The sequence below is a fragment of the Tyto alba genome, unplaced genomic scaffold (genome assembly GCF_018691265.1).
Source record: "Tyto alba isolate M040663 unplaced genomic scaffold, T.alba_DEE_v4.0 Super-Scaffold_18, whole genome shotgun sequence".
Taxonomy (NCBI): domain Eukaryota; kingdom Metazoa; phylum Chordata; class Aves; order Strigiformes; family Tytonidae; genus Tyto; species Tyto alba.
This window is the reverse complement of record NW_024881280.1, coordinates 30,749,324-30,769,489: the sequence shown is the minus strand read 5'-3', so window position 1 is coordinate 30,769,489 and position 20,166 is coordinate 30,749,324. Positions and strand designations below refer to the sequence as shown.

The 20,166-nt window shown below is 40.9% G+C and overlaps 1 protein-coding gene across 4 annotated transcripts in view; it reads left to right on the top strand.

Moving 5' to 3' along the window:
- The window catches only part of CCDC88C (coiled-coil domain containing 88C), a 101,013-nt gene extending 82,616 nt beyond the window's left edge, over window positions 1–18,397 (top strand). Inside the window, exons 21-31 of one of the 4 annotated variants that reach the window (XM_042791100.1) lie at window positions 2,414–2,557; window positions 4,085–4,271; window positions 4,526–4,653; window positions 6,083–6,172; window positions 6,964–7,205; window positions 11,087–11,269; window positions 11,670–11,738; window positions 12,532–12,600; window positions 13,358–13,659; window positions 14,644–14,859; window positions 16,077–18,397. In XM_042791100.1, the coding sequence (XP_042647034.1) occupies window positions 2,414–2,557; window positions 4,085–4,271; window positions 4,526–4,653; window positions 6,083–6,172; window positions 6,964–7,205; window positions 11,087–11,269; window positions 11,670–11,738; window positions 12,532–12,600; window positions 13,358–13,659; window positions 14,644–14,859; window positions 16,077–17,084 (2,638 nt within the window). In that variant the 3' untranslated portion in view covers window positions 17,085–18,397. Of the gene's footprint in view, window positions 1–2,413; window positions 2,558–4,084; window positions 4,272–4,507; window positions 4,654–6,082; window positions 6,173–6,963; window positions 7,206–11,086; window positions 11,270–11,669; window positions 11,739–12,531; window positions 12,601–13,357; window positions 13,660–14,643; window positions 14,860–16,076 lie in introns of all 4 variants that reach the window. The other 3 variants (XM_042791099.1, XM_042791102.1, XM_042791101.1) reach the window with 3 other exon arrangements.
- The last annotated feature ends 1,769 nt before the right edge of the window (window positions 18,398–20,166 follow it).

Sequence of the window (20,166 nt, the reverse complement as noted above, 5' to 3'; positions counted from 1 at the left end):
AAAACAGAATCCCTGCTGTAGAGGGTTACAATATTGCAGGGACTTGTATTATACTGGCTAGTAATTATTTTTCTGTGTTCCTTTTGCCACATGCTTTTTATCATAGCTGAGCATTTTTAAAGTGTTCAGTCACAAATACCTACCCACAGTATTTCTCCTAACAAAGCAGCAGAAAGTGTGAAAGTCAAAAGGACTAAAGAAGAATATGATTGTTCAATCCCAGGAATGGATGGCATCAGAGCCAAAACGGTTTTTATTTGCATCTATAAGAAAATACTTTTAAAACACCTCTGTCCAAGTGCCTGATGCTTAAAGAAGTAGAGTGTTGAATAGCCTACAGGATGGGTAACCTTGGCCCTGGTTGTAGAGTTTATCAGGTTGCACAAATCCTGCTCAAATGGTAGACTCCATGCTGAATCTGGATTACAAGAAAATTTTGCCTGGGGATATCATTAGGGCTCCAGAGATGCAGAATCACTTGCATTTTTGCAGACAGTCTCTTCTTTCTTAACTTTCACTAATTATCATGGGGAGCAGCTGTGGTCCACCTCAGGGGTTCCCATGCTCAAAAGCAGCACGTGGAGCTGGGCCAAGCTGGTAAAACTGGACCAGTATACTACTTCCCACTAAGTAGCCCTCTTTAAAAAAAGAGAGAGCTTGGATAAAAGTGAACAGTGTAGCCATATCATACAGAGATGGCAAAAGAATTCACAACACAGTTTCTGCAGAGGCAGCCATGGTAATCTCTGCCAAGGGACTGACTGTGGAGTTTGTCTTCTCAGGCTCTGGATTGGCATGCAGTCTGTCGTAAATCCTTTTTGGAGCTGGATGTGAAACCTTCCTCTGCTTTCAGGTTCTTCTCTTTGTTGTAGAGACATTGAATTTGAAATGTCCTGGAGCTGAATGGAGGAAGAAAACAAATAAATAAGGTTAATTAAACTCCACTGCTGTTACTGGGAACGAATAGCAAAAAGCAGCTTTTGTCAGGGAGAGACAGGTACTTCTCTGTGTGGCCCTTCAGTGGGCTGGAATTTGGGACAGGCTGTAATTTGACCCTGGGATGAAGGGAATGGTAGCCTGAAAGAAAAACAAGTTGGCAGGAGTCAATGTATTTGGTGCTGTCTGCTGCTTTTGTTTTTGTTTTGAAGGTTTTGTGACTGGTGGGTAACTGTGCTCTGCATTCATCTCTGCTGGGATGAGTCTCAGATAGATGAAGCTTGTTCTCTCTAGCTTTTTCAAGCAATGCTGCATCTTCCACCTAGTTGCTGTTTTCATATTGCTCTGAAGGATGTTCTTCTGTGACTGGCACAGGTGTATCTGCCCAAAGATGTTTTGGGACCATATCCTTTTATCACAGTCACAGAAAAATGTGTTGATGACACTTGACATTCACTGCACCACTTGTCCCCAGTGGCTTCTGCTGGTGTGTGTCTATGGGCACAGGCCCTGACAGAGGCCACCAGAAGGGGAAAAAAAAAACTATTCTGAGAACAGCTTGCTGTTTTGCAAAGTGGTCTCAAGCCACCTCATTCTTTGCAGCATTTTCCGAATGCAAGTGGTGTAGCTGCTCAGGGAGGCTGAGCCTGCCTAATCGATGCCTGTGCCAAGTGTCAGGGGAGTTGTTCCACACCTCTGTTACTTTAGTGTTCCAGAGATTGAAATTAAAGACATAGTTGATGGCGTCTGCCCTCTACCTCTGCCCAGCTCACCACCCTGAATGATCTATGAACACGTTGTATAAACCAAGTGACAAAGGAAGCCTGGATGTGAACACCGGTGTTGCTCTTGCTCACTAGTGAACAAGTAGAGCCACTCAAGCAGGTGGGTCAGCCCCTGCTTAAAGGTATTTTGCTGTCATCTCACTGATACTAGCCTCATCATCTGTCTGGAATATGCAGGGATCATTACCTGTGCATATAATCTAATATGCATTAGGTTGTTACCTCATAAACTGTTGCTCATTCCGCTGCTTCCTTGTTGCTCTTTGGCTGCTGCTTTCTGCTTTTTAGTCCGGTTTTTGAAACCTGCCACTGACAATTTTTTGTGAATTGGGATTCCAGTTTAATGATGTAGTTCCCACTCACTGTGGAGGCTCAAGTGCTTTTTACCAAATTATCTGGATCTGGAATTTAAATAAAGTTCTGGCAGTTGAATTCAGGTGTGCTTAAAAAAGGCATTTTTTTTCTAAAAGCCTCCCTGTTGACTTATGGACTAATCTGAGTTTCCCTGCATAGTGTGGAATTCTTCAGCCTTGGTAGATGTTTAACCACACAAATGTGTATGAAACTAAGCAGGCAGGAAAAACAAAAAAATCCTTTCTGGTCATTGTGGAATTATCTATTAAGAAACTTAAACTAGAGGAAGAAAAGTTGTTTAAAAGAAAGCTAAGAGTATGCTACTCCTCTTTTTGCAGATACAACAGTTTAATGAAACACAAGGCAGAATTGGAAGAGTTGGAAATAGTTTTAAAAACTGAGAGAGAGGTTCTGCAACAAGAGAGGAGATCAAATGCAATAACCACTGGGGAAAATCAGAAGCTGAGGGAGGAACTGGACAGGTATGGTTCCCTTGCTAAATTCTTGTATGTATCGTTAATCAGTCAATTATGCAAAACACACAGTTGTTTTGCTGTGTTATCTCTAGCTCCAGAATACCTTCATTCATGTGTCTGTTCATTTTTCTCAATTTCTGTGTTGTTAATTTGATCATTTTGTTTAACTCACTTAAGATTATCAGCTTCATGGACACTGTCAACAAATACTGTTACTCGGTGCTCCAAACATGGTCTGATCCTGACACTTTTGCTCATTCAAAATAAGCTTCCACATGTGGTTCAGTTCACAAGTGTTTCTGTAATGAGTTGTTTCCAAGCACTTGTCTTTAAGTAGAACTACAAATACCCCACACTCCCAATTATATCTAGAGTTGTGTGAAATGGTTCCTACCCAGTTTTTTTTTTCCTTAAGAACTGTATTATGTTTTTTACACAATATGATTCAGTTCTAGGAGTTACCACTGCTGTTTATTTTCTACTGTCCGGTGAAAGCTGCTATTTGTTAGTACTCTAAAGGGACGTGATTCTTGTTATTAAAAGTGGTCTTAATGATTCATATGATCACTGGTTAACTGTTAACTCACGTAAAAACCCCTTTTGTGAGCTAGCATCAAACTTCACATAATGCAGCAGTAAAGTGTACCCTGCCCCCAACCTGTATGCCTACTGGAGCGCTCTCCGTTATAACCAGTTCAGTGTCTCTGTTCATACTACAAAGGCATTTTGAGAATTAGGTTGGTACAAATAAGGAGCTAAGGTCATATCAAGTTAAAGCAATGTCAGATTGAATCATACTTTAAATCACATGTTAAGTTCAGTCATGGAAGTTTCATATGCTGTCCCAATTGTAATGTATTTTAGAACACTGAAGAGCTCTGCAAAGGAGGTCGTCTCAGTCTTGCCGTTTTTAACTCAGTTTCTCTAGGCAAAAGAAGATATTGCAAAATCTAGATTGTAATGCTGGCAGAGAGCAAGGCTTAGCTGATCTGTCAGCAGATACAGAACTTAATCTGTTTTGTTAATCTGTTTATTTAATTCTGCACCTTCATGATCTGTAGACATTTTTAGGTTCACCAAAAGCTATAAAAGAATGTCACAGTAACATCTTACTACGTTACAGTGGTTCACAGTTCAGGACACTTTAATGCTTATATTTCATGCATCAGGAAAAAAATCCTGTGAGTATTCTTTATTTGTGCCAAACAGAACTGCCTTTATATCCTAATACTCTTAAATACACCGTGCCTCAGAAACTTGTGGCATGTTTCTTGCACATTGAGGAAATAGCAGTTTTATGTTTTTATCTATTTTGCTTTCAGCTCTTTTGTAGATTTGAAATATTTTATAATGCTATTATTACTTTTGTAATAAAATTTTATTATATGCTTAGAATAAAAATGTCTTTAGGAGTTAGTCTCTGGACCTCAGTGTTTGATTTTGTAACAGCTGCACACTGATGGTGCGGTCTTTGAATGTGAGGTACTTTCTATGAAGTATCCTTCATAAGCCTGCTGGCTTCTTCGTGTTTAGGGTGAATTTCTTGCACAACCAACTGAAGACAGAGTATGAAGGGCTGCATTCACACACTAAAGAGCTGAAAACTTCCTTGAACAACTCTCAGCTGGAGCTGAATCGTTGGCAGGCTCGCTATGATGAGCTGAAAGAACAGCACCAGTCCATGGATATCTCTCTGACCAAGCTGGATAACCACTGTGAGGTGAGTAGCTGCACGTGGATATGCTGCTGTGTTTCTGTTAGAGAGCTAACCTTCATCGTGTGAAGTTTTTGGCCCACTGTATATAGAAGGTAAAGCTACGTGGTCATAACACCCCCATCTACTTTGAAGTTTATCGATTTGTATCCAGGGCTGCTATGCTGTTGTGTTAGCTTGGTTATGGTGCACTTCCAGGGAAGCCAGATGCAGAGGAGAGATTAATCTATCTTGTTTAATAGCTGCTGTCCCGTCTAAAGGGAAATCTGGAAGAAGAAAACCATCATCTCCTGAGTCAGATTCAGATGCTGAGCCAGCAGAATCAGATGTTACTGGAGCAGAACATGGAGAACAAAGAGCAGTATCATGAAGAACAGAAACAGTACATGTAAGAACCTAGAGATTTGAATCTTGAAACCTAAAAATGTCAAACACAGAATACAAATAATCTGTCAGGAGTAGAAGGAGACAGGGGAATGATAGGTCTACTTGATATCTGGCTAGAAAGGGGGATGTTTAGGAGGAGATATATGTAATGGGGAGAAGCTACAAAATTTCTTTGCATTTCTTTATCACAAAGGAGTGTTCAGGAGACACCTGGACAAGCACAGCTCTTTTCAAATAGTATAGATGAACCAGTGTGGAAAACTTAGTTATAAAAGATGGAACACTAAACCCAGTGGTACTTCTCAAAAGTTTCTGAAGAGCTTGTAAAACAGCTCAGTTGCAACAAAAATTTAGCCTTATGAGATTTATTTTATATTTAGATTCCTGAACAATAGCAAATATTCATCCTCTTCTAGTTTTTGTCATTTGCATTATAAAAAATACTTCCTTTGATGTTATTTTTAAGGATTCAAGTGTTAACATAAACTGCTGCGTTCCCTGTGCATAGGGTGGCATGCTTCAGTGAGATATGCCCCGTTTCAACATATTGTACGTTTACAATGAATCTTGTTCTCACTGTAGTGAATTTCTCTTATAGGTGTGAAAGAAGGAAGGAAAGTGTTCTTAATCCCAAGAATTTTAGTCTAAGCACCTCAGGATGATGTGGGAGTTACTGAGTTTTGTTTCAGTACCGGATTATATGGTTGGAATGTTAGAAATTATTTGCTGAAATTGGCTGAATACAGTTCAAATATACACTAGGCGTTTTTATCCAGATGTCTGACAGTTCTGTGATGGAGGTTCATTAGACCTAGTACTTGAATGAAAAAAAGATTTGCTAACATCCGTTGTGCAAGGCAATAAAATAATGAGTAAAAAAAAAAAATAGTAAGAGTACATGGCACTGCTGAAAGTGATTTGACACTGCTCACAGGAGACCAAAGTAATCTTAAAAAGATCAAACATCATCCTCTAGTTACAACAGAGTAAGCAGAACAGGAATAAAATATCACACAGTTATCACACAGACAAGAAGTTTAAACTATTTTAAGAATCTTAACCCATGAATAATTGTCAGTGATCTGTGAATAAAAATGAACAAATTTTCAAAAAAAAACCAAAATTAGATTAATCTTAACACCCTCCAAGCAAACACTGCCAGAGTTCTTAGTGAGTAATCTGGCACCAATCTACTATTGTTCTTTCACCTTTCATGCTTACTGCACAAAAGTCACCCATCAACAAGTTTGGCAGGCTTTTGCATTTGCCCTCTCTAAACAGACAGTGGATGAGCTCAGTAGGTTTCTGGAGGTTATGCGACAAGAAGATATTTCAGTCTCTTTCCTCTTTTGGTGGCTTTTGGACTTCAATTTTTTGATTATGCTTAATTTCATACAGATAGTTCAGAATATGTTTTTCCCCCCTCACAGTGACAAATTGAATGCCTTAAGGAGACACAAGGAAAAACTTGAAGAGAAGATAATGGATCAATACAAGTTCTATGATCCTACTCCAAAAAAGTAAGTCCTCTATGGGTTCAGCTCTGCTATTGTGATACAGATTTGTGAGGGTGAAAAAGAGCTCTCCATAACTGGAGATAACAGAAATTTCATCTGAAATAAGGACAGTGTCACCTTCAATTCTCTCTTCACTGTCACTCCACAAGTAAAGCAGCAGGTTGTGTTAATAAAGAGCACGGTACCTCATGTGGAGCCCTCTGTTTTAATACTGGAATCTGAAAAAGTATTAATTGGAAAAGAGACACTTTGATGAATATTGTATTGTCCCTATCAGGGGGGAGGGAACCCCAATATGGCGAGTAAACAGCAGTAGGAGCTTCCAGAGCTGTTCTTTCAAAGGGGATAAGTAGTCTGTCAGAAAAGACTTAAAAAAATTGTATTAAGAACAACAAAAAAGAGCCAGGCTAATTCCACCACACACAGTTCTGACTTGATAGCCTTAGCAAAGAGAGGGAGTAATCTTTAAAGCAGTTTTCTTTCCTTCTCAGTCTGTTCCTCTAGTAGAGTTTTTCACACTGTTAAAATGTGGGTCCATATGTGTAGTTTAGGTTTCTAGAAGAGGGAACGGTTGTCTTTCTCACATCTCTCATGCTGAAGAAATATTTCTGAAAAATAATTTTGAGTTTGGGAGAGAAATGGATCTTAAGCTGTGAAATTTATGCTGTGTCTTTCCAACCAATTCATGACAGTAAATAAATAATGTAGGATGGCTTGAGCATGGATGTAAACTTCTCTGGGGAGTATTTCTTGTAGCATTTTATGAATCCCATTCACAAAACCTACTTTTTCAGGAAAAACCACTGGATTGGAGCCAGAGCCTTAGTCAAACTAATCAAGCCAAAGAAGGAGACTACAAGGGAGCGGTTGAAACCAGCAGCAGAAAGCCCTCCATGGCATTCTGAATCCCCCGAGACGGTAAATTCTCCATCTGCCTCCCAAAAACTGAAACATCAACAAGAGACTCAGGATAATACCTCTCAAGGGTCAAACTCTGTGGAAGAGAGAGAGAACCCTGGGGGTTCTTCAAACAAAGGTAAGGAATGCCCAGCCTAGATTCATGAGTATTTTTTTAAAATATTTAAAAAATATTTTTTAAAGTTTTAATATATGGGATATGGTAGTACTCCACATTATGTGTTATATCCTGGTTTTTAGTAAATTAAAAGTTTTAGTAAGCAAGAAAACCGCTAAACTAAAAATCTGAGTAAACTAGAAGGTGGCGGGTTTGTGTTTGGTTTTGGTTTTAATTTAGTTTGTTCCTTTTATCTACTTCTCCCTTCAGCTTTTGTATACAGTTTCTCGGTTTGCTTGAGTGTATTGCATGTTACTGAATAAGTTGGTGGAAATACTTCATTTACTGGGGTTTTGCAACAAAGCAGGTTAAAGTTGGACCATGTAATGTTATGATCCATTAGCAACTATTCTTCAAATGAAGTTGGCTCCAAATGGGTCTTACAGCCACTGCCAGGAGATGGCGCACATGCAAAAGAAATTACAGAAAATGCTAATTGTGTGTAATCTAATTATTTTGGAGAATGATACTGTTTTGACTTTGAATCAAACTAAGATTGTAATGTAAAATTATTTTTTTGAACACTAAAGTGAACATAAGGAATATGGAATGATTTGTTTTTCTGTTTAGTTAATTCATACAGTACGTTAAGCATCTTAATTATGGGAAATTTAAAAGAAAGTTCCTCAAAATAAATACTCTGTGGTCTTTATTAAAGATAATATATATCCCAAGCTTTGTTTATTCTACTGAGATCCCTTCTGTCAGCTTCTATATATAGATCATTGTCCTTCAGAAATACTTTTCAAGAAGCAGTTTAGAAATTAATCCTTGAGTCATAATTCCTGTCTTCCCACTGTGGAGTGTGGGGAACAGACTGGGGGAGCAGCTGAGAAAGGGTAGAACTGTTGTTATAAACTACTGCAAGTGTCTGGCTGGCTGAAGTTTTTGTCTTGATTGGGTTTTATATTTTCCTTTCTCCACTCTAATTCTTTGAGGTCATTGATTCACTTAAAATAAATATGCATGTCTTGGATGATTCATGTGATTCCAGGAGATGTTAAGTGTTTAACATGCATCCAAAGTTCAACCTGGGAATTTGGACTTGGATTTCCGCAGAACAGGGCCTTCGTGGGGTGCCAGGGATAACCCAGAAAGCCTCTGGTTATTCATTCTTTTTGATGTTACATGGAACACGCTTACGTTGAGATGAGCATCCGTACTAAAACCTAGAAGACACCTAGGAATTTTGAGTATATTATCACCAAGTAACATGCACATTTATTTGATTTTAGTTTATTAAATTAAAACATTTTGGGTGATCTAACATTAATTTCTTAATGGACTTGCTTATATTTTATGTATATGCATTAATCTATGCATTAATCTGAGTCAGATTAACTACGTGTTAATCAGTCCTCCAAATATATGTGTTAGTCTTTGTTTAGCCTTTTTTGTTTTTACTGGTTGTGTAGTCATTACTCTGTTTTAAGACACTTTAAGTTTTATTTACAAGGTTTTCTTTACTTTTTTTTCTTCTTCTTTTTGGGATACCTGGGTGATAACAATTTAGCTGCGCAGCGCAAAAAGATTGCCTTTTTGAGAAGCAAAATCAAGGATAAAGAAAAGTCTCCTAAGTCTCCATCGAATCATCAGTCTCTCTCTAATCGGCTCCGGTTCTGGTCTTCTTCCGACACCCCATCCTCTCCTAATGAACCTCTTTCTTTCCCGGAATTGGGAGATTTCTAACACCTTCTCTTTAGCGTTAATCTTCATTTATTTCTGACAAATATTTAAAAAAAAAAAAAAAATCCCACATGCCTTAAAAGAACACACACCTTAATAGAAACACTCAGCATGTCTTGACAATACTCTAAATACAAGCACAGATTAGTGAATATGGACTTAAGTTTTCCTCTAGAAGATGAATCACTATTGCACACTGTGGATCATTTCTTCAATGCAGCACATTTTTAGGGGACCTCATGGCATACAGTTTGCGTATGTATACTGGCTGCGGCGCATGTTGTAAGTAAGTGAAGTTGCTATGCGCTTCGCTGTTTTCTTGCAATCACATACTTGCATCTTGTCCAGTTGAAATGCTGAACTGATTTGCTGTTGCTATGCTTTCTACAATGTTGCAGTTCTACTAAAATACAAATCAAAAATATAAGCAGTCTCAAATCCTGGATACTTTTCCAATATTCTGTACCACTAAATGCTAAAAATGGCAGGTTTTTTAACATCTTTGTTTCCTTTTAAATACTCTAGTTTTGAATATAGAGTGGAAGCTACTGGCAAAATTATTCTCCACAAAGTGTCTTGACGTTTGCATTCAAACCTGATGTTTAGCAAGGATTTACACTTCCAGCTATGAAAATTCATCTTGAATTGAGCTAAAGTTTCAGTTTCTGCTGCTTCATTTTTGACAGATTTTTTTGGAAGAAGAAAGTAGATTTGTTTTCTTAAGACTGGGAATAACCTTCCTCATGGGTCCATTTCCCAGAATTCTTATGGCCTGATATTCATGACCTGTTGGCTTCTGAAATGAAATGTGTGGGTCCAGTTCCCACTCTGTGTTAGAGAACGTTGCGCAGCGTGGGCAGTACGTTATGGGGAGCTCATCAGAGAGGCCAAAAGATCTCCTTTCTCTGAGAATTGACCCTCCGTGGCACAGCCAGGGACGCTGGCACAGCAGCCTGTTGCTGACCGTTTTGGGATTTGTAGAGAACGTCTGCCTCCAGGGCAATTAATTATTCTGGCATCTATGGAAGGTGTGAAGTGCATCTACACGGTCAATTGGAAATACAGATTTGCACGCCAAGCTTCAGCCAGTAATTGCCCCCGCAGGCGTGCCCTGGGAGGAAGTGCCAGCCCTCTGCTCTGGAGCCCACACAGACAGTGGGAGAAAACACTGTTTCTGAAGTCAGATTCCAGGGGTCATCTAAGCTGACAATAATTTCGTCCATTCCTCTTTTTGCTGCTGCTCAGTGCTCTGAACTAACTGTCTGTCCATTGTCTCTGTGAGTTTTTTATTTTAACCACTGCACGCTGCTGTGTTTTGATCATTTAGTGTTACTATCAGTTAAGCAAGTACTCCATAGAAATACATGGAAAACTAGAATCTTTCATCTCATTAAGGGTGTTTCCTATAGTAAATTCTTTAAATTTTGTTCTATTTTATGTGCACCTACATTCACATTACAAGAAATGGATTAACCTGCCTCATCACTAGGAAAGATGTCTTCAGCTTTCTGAATCTAAATAATACTCTAGCAGGTAGTTTCTGTTGTTATGCTAAGAACCCAGGAATTCCACTTAAAAATCATTGCACCAGAGCATCATAAGAACAGCAGAGTTTTAACTTTGTAGAGACTGAGCTCTTGCCCCACAGCAAAGATCTAAACCTGAAGGCAATTAGCTTACTGTGCGGATCATGCTAGATAAGTCCCAAATCAGCATTATTTCTTTTTGAATAAGAGCGTGACTACTGTCACTCTTTCCTTATTCTATTTTATTACTGAAGTAAGTGCTTATAAAATGTACCTGCAAGGAATAAGGTTGTGGGAATTTCACACCTCACTTATCTTTTCTGCATTCATGACTTTGCTCCTTGTCTTCCTCCTTTCACAGTAATTGTTGCATGTATAATATCAACCCGCCCACTGGCACTAAGCAGCCCTTGTCACTCCCACACTTTACAGAGAGCACACACGATTGAAAAACTGGTGGCAGAAATTTCCTCTCCAATACTGAACTGTTTATGGAAAAGCTTGCAAAACTAGCGCCTCTGTTGTGCGGTTTCTTTGTGCCTGCTTGTCATGTTTGTATGGGCAGATAAATACAAATCTCCTAATGCTGTTTTTCATTGACTCGTATTCATTTACCTCTCTCCCCCTCAGTGCTAATGGACCTAAAGCAAAAGAGGACTTGCCATCACGGAGGCAGCAATGATAATGTTGAAATCTCAGCAGACTCTGCAACAAAGCACTACTGTGTGGAACTGGGTCCCAGGACTTACTCAACTTCAGCTATTCATCTGCACTCTTCCACCCCCATCCCCAGGCTCCAAAACAGACCAAAAGGTGTGCAGTGCATTTGATGTACCAGCTGTTAGTACAAGTCAGTCTACTTTGTAGTTCCTGCTTGGGTGAAACATGGCTTCTACTGGCGTTCAAGTACAAAACCAGAGCACTAGTGTTTTCACTCCTACTTTATCTGCTTAGTGGTTTAATTGATCAGATGCAGGGTTTCCTCACTCTTGTAATGTCATCAACTCGACAGACCACATTTGGATGTCAGTTCTCCCGTGGTTCCCTGCCCAGTGATTCCCAGGAGTGAAGATGGCTGCTCCTTCAGTTTTGGCTCTGTAAAAGCCTCTTGATCAACTCAGACCTCTACACTGCTAGAATGCGTTGGAGACTGACCCAAAGGATTAATGTTCCTGTGTTTAATATTGCCTTTAAAGTTTTCTGTTCTTTTCAGGCTATAATTCAGAAGATAATCTATGTGAACAGTCCCCTGAGGTAGAGTTTGCAAGCACCAGACAGCACGGTAAGCTTGTAGCATATATGAGCGCTCTGAACATTAAGACTTGTTTCTTTGCATCCACATGAACCATCCTGGAGCATTTTAGTTAAATTAACATGATAGAACGAGATGTAGTAATGCAACACCATTTTGGGAATGTGGGTCTAAGTACTTCTATTTTTCTATTGGGAAGCTTTTAATGGACGTTTTCCCAAAATAAATATTCAAAAGCAGTGCTGACATTGAGACAAGTTCTCTTGCCCCAGCCACAGACCCGTTAATGCACGTCCTACAGATTTGTTGCTGATTTTTCTGGACAATCTTCAGTTCCTTCCTTAAGAGAGTGAATCAGCAATAAAAAAAAATAGGGGTGGGGGGTGTGGATACGTGGCAGGAACACTGGTGCAGCATCAGCACTGCCTGCTTAGAGATTTGTGGAAGACTTAATTTGCTGGTTGGTTACCAGCTCCTTCCAAAGAAACAAACTGAGAAAGAGACAGCAGCTTATTGTTGAACTTCTTCAGTATTTACATTACTTTGTTTATAGATCCTGTTAAAACAAAACCCAGAACCTATTTCTTTGTGTGAAAAAATAAGTGAGAAAAACAAGATGGATCCTGAACAGCTTGACTTGAAAAATGAAAATGGTTTCTACTCTGTCCAGACTTTGGCATCCTGTGTATATTACACTGTTAATGTTTTCAGAGTGACTTGGTTGCACAGGTCCTATTTTCAGAAGGCAGACTGTAGCCAAGTCTTTTAGAGAATCAGAGGAACTTAAGATCGGTTTGTTCAATGCATGTTTTGTGTTTTTCAGTGTCCAAGCCAAACAGTTTAGAGAGCAGCAGGAACGCTTCCAGCAGCAGTTCACCTCTCAATTTGAAAGGTAAAGCTTTTACAGCTGAGTTCTGACAAACAGAAAGTGAAATTCCATGAAACTGTGTGCAAAATGCCGTTTTCCTTCCAGTTAAATTTGAAGACTGTTGTTTTGAAATCGTAATGATTATGCAATCTGGATGTGGCTGTCTTGGGAATCAAAATTGCTGGCAAGAAGTGTTTTTCTAAGACTGGTTCTGGCAAGGGGTGGATTTTAAGGCAGGCAGTCTAGTTTTGCTTCAGTCTGACTGGCATCATATTGTGGAATGTATCAGGCCACTCTCAGACTCCTTTTACAATAACAGGTCTCTGGTGTTCTTACTCAGTATACAGCTTGTGTATGGAATCAGGGTGCTCTGGAGGTTTGCTTTTGCTGAAATTGTGCATCCTTGAAGGATGCCAGGTGACCTGGCAGTGTGGAAAAATCCACTTTCTGCTGAGGTTGGCTCTCGGATCACTCACAGCCAAGACTGGGAGATCTTCCAGTGACACAGAGGTGGTAAAGATGTCCCTTGCTATCTGTGTTATTCCTATTCTTTGGACGAGTAATTGTGATTGTTTAACACAGGGGCTCAAAATATGTACTGTAAGTCCTGATGTTTTAAAGTCCTGACTGTCTTGAGTTCTGTGGGAAAACAAAGTAAGGTCAAAGATGCCATCTAGACCATGTGGAAGTGGCACTGGATAATAAAGTTCCTACCTTGGTGAGAAATCTGCTGAAATGAGGGAAGAGCAGTGTCTTTAATGATATTTATGCTTCTCCTCAGGTTCCTTAGATCATATCCATGGTAGGACCGAGAGTCTCAGCAGTGAAGATGCGGTGCCAAGCAGAGAGGCACCAGCCTTGCTCCGAGACACCTACCCCTTTCACTCTGCTTCTGCCGTCTTAAGCCCTAGCAGCAGGCATGAGTCATCTTCTCACAGGAATGGTTTGATCTCTTACGATGTGCCTCAGAAGAGTACTCCATCCCAGTCTTACACAGGCAGGCAGCGATCTGCCTCACCTGGCAGCGAGATGGTAACTTTGGAAGAGTTCTTGGAAGAGAGCAACAGGCTGCCCCCACCAAGTGTAAGTCAATAGAGCTAGATAGCCCATCTCGCACGTCAAAAAACTGTTCAAAGCTGATTCAGGGGAATGAAGACAGGGGAACGAGGAAGGACAAGAAGATCCTTGTGCACATGTGTGGAACTTGCAGAGAACTATCAAATCTTGCAAAAAGAATGAAATAGTTCCAACAACTAAGGCAAAATTAACTTTCACGCAGCACTCTGCTAATTTTTCTGGTGTATCAGCTGTGGCAAGTCAGGTGCAGATAATTCACTGCAAGTACTATGTATTGGACTGCTGGGGCTTTTTAATATCAAACACTTGTAGTCAAGGTTTCATATTATATCATCAGTTTCAGGTCCAGGAATTTTTATTTGTGAACTGTTAAGTTTTCTGTGGAATTTTCAGATGCTAAATCTGTAATTAGAAATGAAACCTAACAGTAGTTTTCAATTGAATTGCAAAATATGCAGTTGTTAAAACCATCTCCTAATCTGAAAATACCATCAGTGCATTTGAGAGAGAATATTTTTCTTGCCTAAGGAAGTTCTCAATGCTTTCACCGTGCTGCCTGTTCATGTGCTGACTGGACTGTTCTGTTGGTTCAGTGACTGCAAGAATACGCCACACACTGAAGTGCTTTGTTAGAAATGAACTGTTTGTTTTCTAGATGGCATTTGCCTTTTACAGTAGTGAGGCGGTGCAGTATCAAGCATCTTAATATCTTAAGAACAATTCACTGATAGCATAAGTGAACAGATGTTTCTGTTTCATGAATGCCTTGGTAACAGCATTGAAATCAACAGAGCTGTACCATTTTATGGCATCAGTAAATCCTGGTCCTTGAATTTTCAGAGCAATATTTAAATATACCTCCTATTCCCTCATTATCCTAAATACAGTTCTTAGATTTAGAGATGTTTAAAATTTTATTTTTGTGTGTGTCTGTAACTACCTGACCATGTTTCCATTTTCATTCTTTCTGTCATCCTTGTTCCTTTCCAGCGTCGGCGCAGTTTAAATGAGAGTGAAATGATTTCATTGCACCAATTTCTGTTAGAAGCTGATGCACTGTATCCCTCTTGCTACTCCCTATGTCCTTCCCTCCGTCAGAAACCTTCGCAGTCACTCGAATCGGTCCTCAGTCATTCATGTCTCGACAGCGTGAGGCACAGAACAGGCAGGGGAAATAGGAGATCTACTTCACTGTATATCCCCAGGGTATCCGTTGTTCTTGCTATGAAGGCAACAGCTCCCAACTTACCACAGCTTTGCTAGCATTATTAATACCTATAGAAACATACTTGTAACTCTTAGCTGTTATTTTAAAGGCTGCCAGATCACCTGCATTAATTGCTCATAAAGTATTTCTAGTGCTTGTTCATAAACGTGTATGTTTTTGGAGGACTAGTCATTCTGTAATGTTAATGTGCGTAACAGAAGTTTAAAGTGAAGTTTAAAATAACGCTAACGCTTTAACATTTAGTTGAGCATAGAAATCTTCCCACTGCACTATTACCATTGATGGTGTTCACTTCTAGCAAACGAATTTTGTGACTGGAAGAAACATTTGGAACACTAGTGAAATTATATATTAAGCTTTAACAGATTCTCTAGAGAAAAGTAAAGAAATCATTTCCATGAGCACATTTTTCGTGAAGACAGCATGTTCCTTAACTACTCTGAGCATGCCTCGTACTAATTGTCCAATGGCAGCTGATCAAATATCACTGTTTTTGAATTGCATGGACCACCCCCATGAAAAATTCATCATATATTTTCTTTTACTGCCAGGTTAATTGTCTGACTTGAAATTTGCGCGTTAATTGTGGGCAAGCCATAATTTCTCCATATTTGTAATGAATTGTTTTACATTTTGTTATATTGTACCTGCAGATTTTAACAAGTATATTATATTGACCGGGAGAGGTGAGCAAAATCAATGGAGAAGCAATGAAACTTTCTTGTCATGCCAGCACACCTCCCCAGGGTATTCTCTCCTGTTGTATCCCTGAAGTCACAGTAGAGTGTTATCCAGATGAACTGTATTCTGGAAGATGACAGACAATAATTGATATCTGCTGATCCCAATGGCTGTCATTAATATGATAGTGATGTTACAGTGAGAGTGGCTGATGTGAAAGGAAGCAAAACAGCTGCTGCCCAGGTTGTGAGCAAGATGAATTTTTTAAATTTAAGACAATTAATCTGGCAAACCAGGCTGTCATGTTCTAATTATGATGAGCATGTTCCTCTTTTATTTGGATTTAAACCCACTGTAAATATTTACATCTTTTGTTCCCCACTTGAAACATAAAATCTATAGTTGTATTTGGGTTGAATTAAGTGGGAAGATTATCTGAGCACAAAGCTCTGCATGATTCTTTAAACAAAAAGTGTTGTCATTAATGTTGCATGTGCATATTTTCTCACACCAGGACACCTCCAGTAACAGAGATGACTTGCTCAGCGATTATTTCAGGAAAGCAAATGAGCCTTCAGCTACTGGGAACGTGCTGGTTCAGCCATCTAGAAAGGAGGCTGCTAAGATGCCCACTAATCTTGCTGCTCCAGCTGTAAAGATGGCCGTCACCAATGAAGAAGGAAGGATGGCTAAGCCTGGAAATTACATGAAGCCAAACCTCAGACAAGTCGAACCTGAGCCTCTGGCAAACTCCCAGGGATCCCTTAAGCTTCCTCACACACCACAGCACCAGTCTGCCAGCGGGATGCGGCAGATGGCACAGCCTCAGCAGCCTGGAACCGTGAGCAGGAGGAGTACCTCACTGAGCAGGGCATTTAGCTTAGCCTCTGCAGACCTCCTCAGAGCCACCGGCCCGGAGACGTACAGGCAGGAGAGCCCTCAGAAGTCAGCTGCAGACCTGCGTGGGGGCAAGGATGCTGTCAGTCAGACCGCAAGAGTTTCTGTGCCAACAAGCTCCCAGGCAACCTTAAGAGAGAGGCCACAGTCTGCAAAGGTGGCAGGTTCCTTGCAAGGTGTCGATTCCCGCTGCCGGCAGCTTGACGCAAGGCGCCTTTCTCTGGCCCCACCGAAGGATGAGAGGCCGCTCTCCTTCCATCAGTTCTCTGCCTCACCGACTGCATCCACCAGCAATCTGAACGTGCAGCAACAGGAGCGTGTGAACCCTGGGCAACACTACTCACCTGCATCGCACACTAAAATCAAGCCCAAGCCAGCTCCTCGTACTGGCGAGGTGGCTGCAGTGGCTCCTGCCAGAGCTGTTTCCAGCAGCACTGAGGGAAATATTTCCCTAGGGCAAGGCCAGGGTGATGCCCTCCTTACCAAGTGCCAGGGTAAGCTGCCAGAAGGCAGTGCTGGGGCTGTGGAGGAGCCCATGAGAGGAAGCAGCTCCAACAGCACTCCTGGGTCTCCGGACCCGCAGGGGGATCAGCAGACAGTTTGGTATGAGTATGGGTGTGTGTAACCCATGCGTGCAGCTAGTAGTATGCACGTTTGGCACGGCTGACATCCAGGTAGCACTTGGCTAGACACTGTGCCAGATCTTAACAGGCATCACCTGCATGCTGCTCTGAGTGTTCTCTGGGTACTGTTTTCTGGTTGGACAAAATGTGATTAAGAGAAGCAAGGAGCAAAACCCCAGACCTTCTTTTGACACTGTTGTGCCTAAAACAAAGTGGAAGCCTGACCTAGTCTCACAGCAGGCTTGGCACCTGATTGTCACAGGTGCTGAGCATTCCCAAACTCCAGGAGAAGCTTAGCAGGGTCCTCTGTTGTTGCTGCACTGTGCACCCCTTCTACCTGCATTAAAGAAGTTTCACAGGTCATGTGTGTATGCTGAACCCAGCCCTCCATTGATAAATAACTTAACCATACCGAAAAGGTCATGTAAAAGCCAAACTTCTCCCCCAAAGACAGAACCAGACACTTGGCTTAAGTAGCTTAAAGAGAAAGCGGAAGAGTAAAAGTGTGTGGCTTTAGCCATGGATCTGTTAAAATCAATTGTTCTTGCCTCAGCCACATTTTATAGAGGTAACATGTAGACTTCACGGGGCACATCTTAACCTTCTCCGCTGGGACTGTGTAAACACAGAGAGGCCAGTGTAATTACCCTGCTGCCTTCACTATAGCTGCAGCTCAGTGGATCCTTGACTCTGCAAGCCAAGTGGTGCTGCCTTTTGAAAATTGCTTTATCTTTTATACAAACACTGGAACTAATGCAGCCTTTCAGGGTAGATGCCATTTCAGTTGCAAAGGTGGCATCTCATGTACAAAAGTGTCTTGTAAGTATGTATATAAGAAGCTCGAGTATTGTATAGGAATGCCGTGTAAATTGTATTATTACATCCTTTTGTGCGTGACAGCCCACATCGTAAGTAATATGTGGGATTTTGTCTCTTAGAAATCCTTGATTATGTCTCCAAGGTCTTTGCTTAGTATAGAAAGCAAAGTAATTTTGTATACATGTGAAAGAAATCTACTTTAAAAAAATCTATTTATGTGCAAAGAAGTTCCTTGTATGTTACTGTTCAGAGTGTCATCAGCTGCTTATGTATATATGATCAAATGTGTATCTTTAATTCTATTTCATGTTTGTAAAGCTGTTTTTCTTGCAATAGACTAAATCCTTACAAAAAATAATACTTGTTTTGTTGGTTCTGATTTAATGTAGTAAAAGCTAAAAGTGATTCAGCTGAGGATGTTTTTGTTATCTAGTATGTAGTAATCCCATTCTGGAAACTACAAAATTGTTTATAATAAAGATTAAAATAAAGTAGATGGATGTTGTACGTATTTTTCTTTTTTTTCTTGGAGAAAAAAAAAAAAAAAACGTGATTCATGGTGCTGGATGGAGATCTGTCTGCAGTAGCTTTGTGTAAGCCCTGTGTTGATTTGCATCTCTGTGTGGCAGAGTTGCATTTGGTTTTATAATGTTGCCACAGAAGGCGTATCAGAAATCTTTCCATTTGATTGTAACCTTCTTACTGAAGATTTTTAGAGGATTGATCATGCAGATTAGGTGACTTCCAGGTCACTGTAGAATCAGACCATTAGATTTTTATTCCTCTCTGACCACTTCAGACAGTGCCAAGCATGCTGTCAGTTTTGACCAGGCTTGCATCTTGTGCAATCTGTTTCATGCTTAACGCTCAGGATGCCTTACAAAAGTGAGAAATTATTCATCTTTGAGCATGAAGAGAATGACAAAAGGAATTTTCTGCCTTCTCTGCTATTTTAATTGCAAACCATAGTTTTGTAGCAATTTTTAAATTATGTGCTATACAGCAGTTCTAGAACATACTGTGTTTTTGGTAAACTGAAATTCTTCTTCCAGAAATTTCCTCTCAACATTGATTCTTGGGGAGATCACTTAAGGTGAAAGAGGGGTGTTTCTCCCTTGTTTCAGCTGCTCTTTGAAGGCATGTGCTTGATTACCCTGCAGGCAGGACTGCTGAGGAATTGATCTGTGAGTTGTCAATGTAGATCTGCTTTTGCTATAAAGACTTGCCCAGTCACTTACACCTTAGTTGTTGTTTTTTGAGTTATTTACAATTATTTTCTTTCTCATTTTTAGTCACTTTGAATAAGAATGTACTTACATCGTTGCTTTCAAGTATGGGATAATTTAAAATACAGATGTTACAACATGAAACAGCAGTTGAAGCACACGATGCTGTGGTGCTTGGGCCTTCCTGAGAACATTAAGGAAAATTTTGGTATAGGTGCCCGTCCTGCTGCGACAGGTGCAGTCATTTTGCAGTCTGCTCAATTTGCTCATTGTTTTCAACTCGTCTTTAATAGACGTGGGGGCTCCCAGGTGAGCGTGCTCCTGCTGTGTGCTTCACCACCGGGTAAGAAATGGGGTGGGCGGGAGAACAAGGCCTGCCCGCAGCTCCGGTGCTGCTACTCTTTGCCTTTTCTGGGGTGCCCCGAGCAGCCATCGTTAGGACAAACGGATGTTTTGTGTCAAAGCTAACACGGGAGAGAAGTCAGTCGCGTTTCAAGAGAGGAAGTTATCTGCAAATCTTCCTGCTGCTGGGCAGGTAGAGCTGCCGCCAGGCGCCGGCTTGCGTGAGGGGGCAGGAGCTGCCAGGAGAGGGTTTTCTGTGAGGGAAAAGTAGAGGGGACGGAGATGCCAATGCCAGGCTTCTCAATTCCTTCCACAAAGAAAAGGGGAACCGCAGTGAGATGGCGGCTGTTTGGATTTGCACAACCTTGAAGGCCACCGAGCCTGCTGTGCGTGGCCAGGCCCGGCTGTTGGGAGTGCCGGCAGCAGGCCGGCGAGCCTGGGTACGCGTTGAGCACCAGGGAACAGGGGCCTCTCTGTAGGAGCCCTAGGCCTCAGGGCAGCTTTCCCCAGCTCTGCCTGGCAAAGGGGGTGTAGGGTGCTGGTATTTCCCGACACGGAGGGAAGTGTGGGCTCTGAAGATTGGTAATTATGGGTGCTAAATAGTGCTGGGAGTGGTTCTGGACATAACGCTTCAAGTACCGTTCAGTGATGGAGTGCCTCAGTTTGCTTGTTTGTATACATGGCTCATTAACTATCT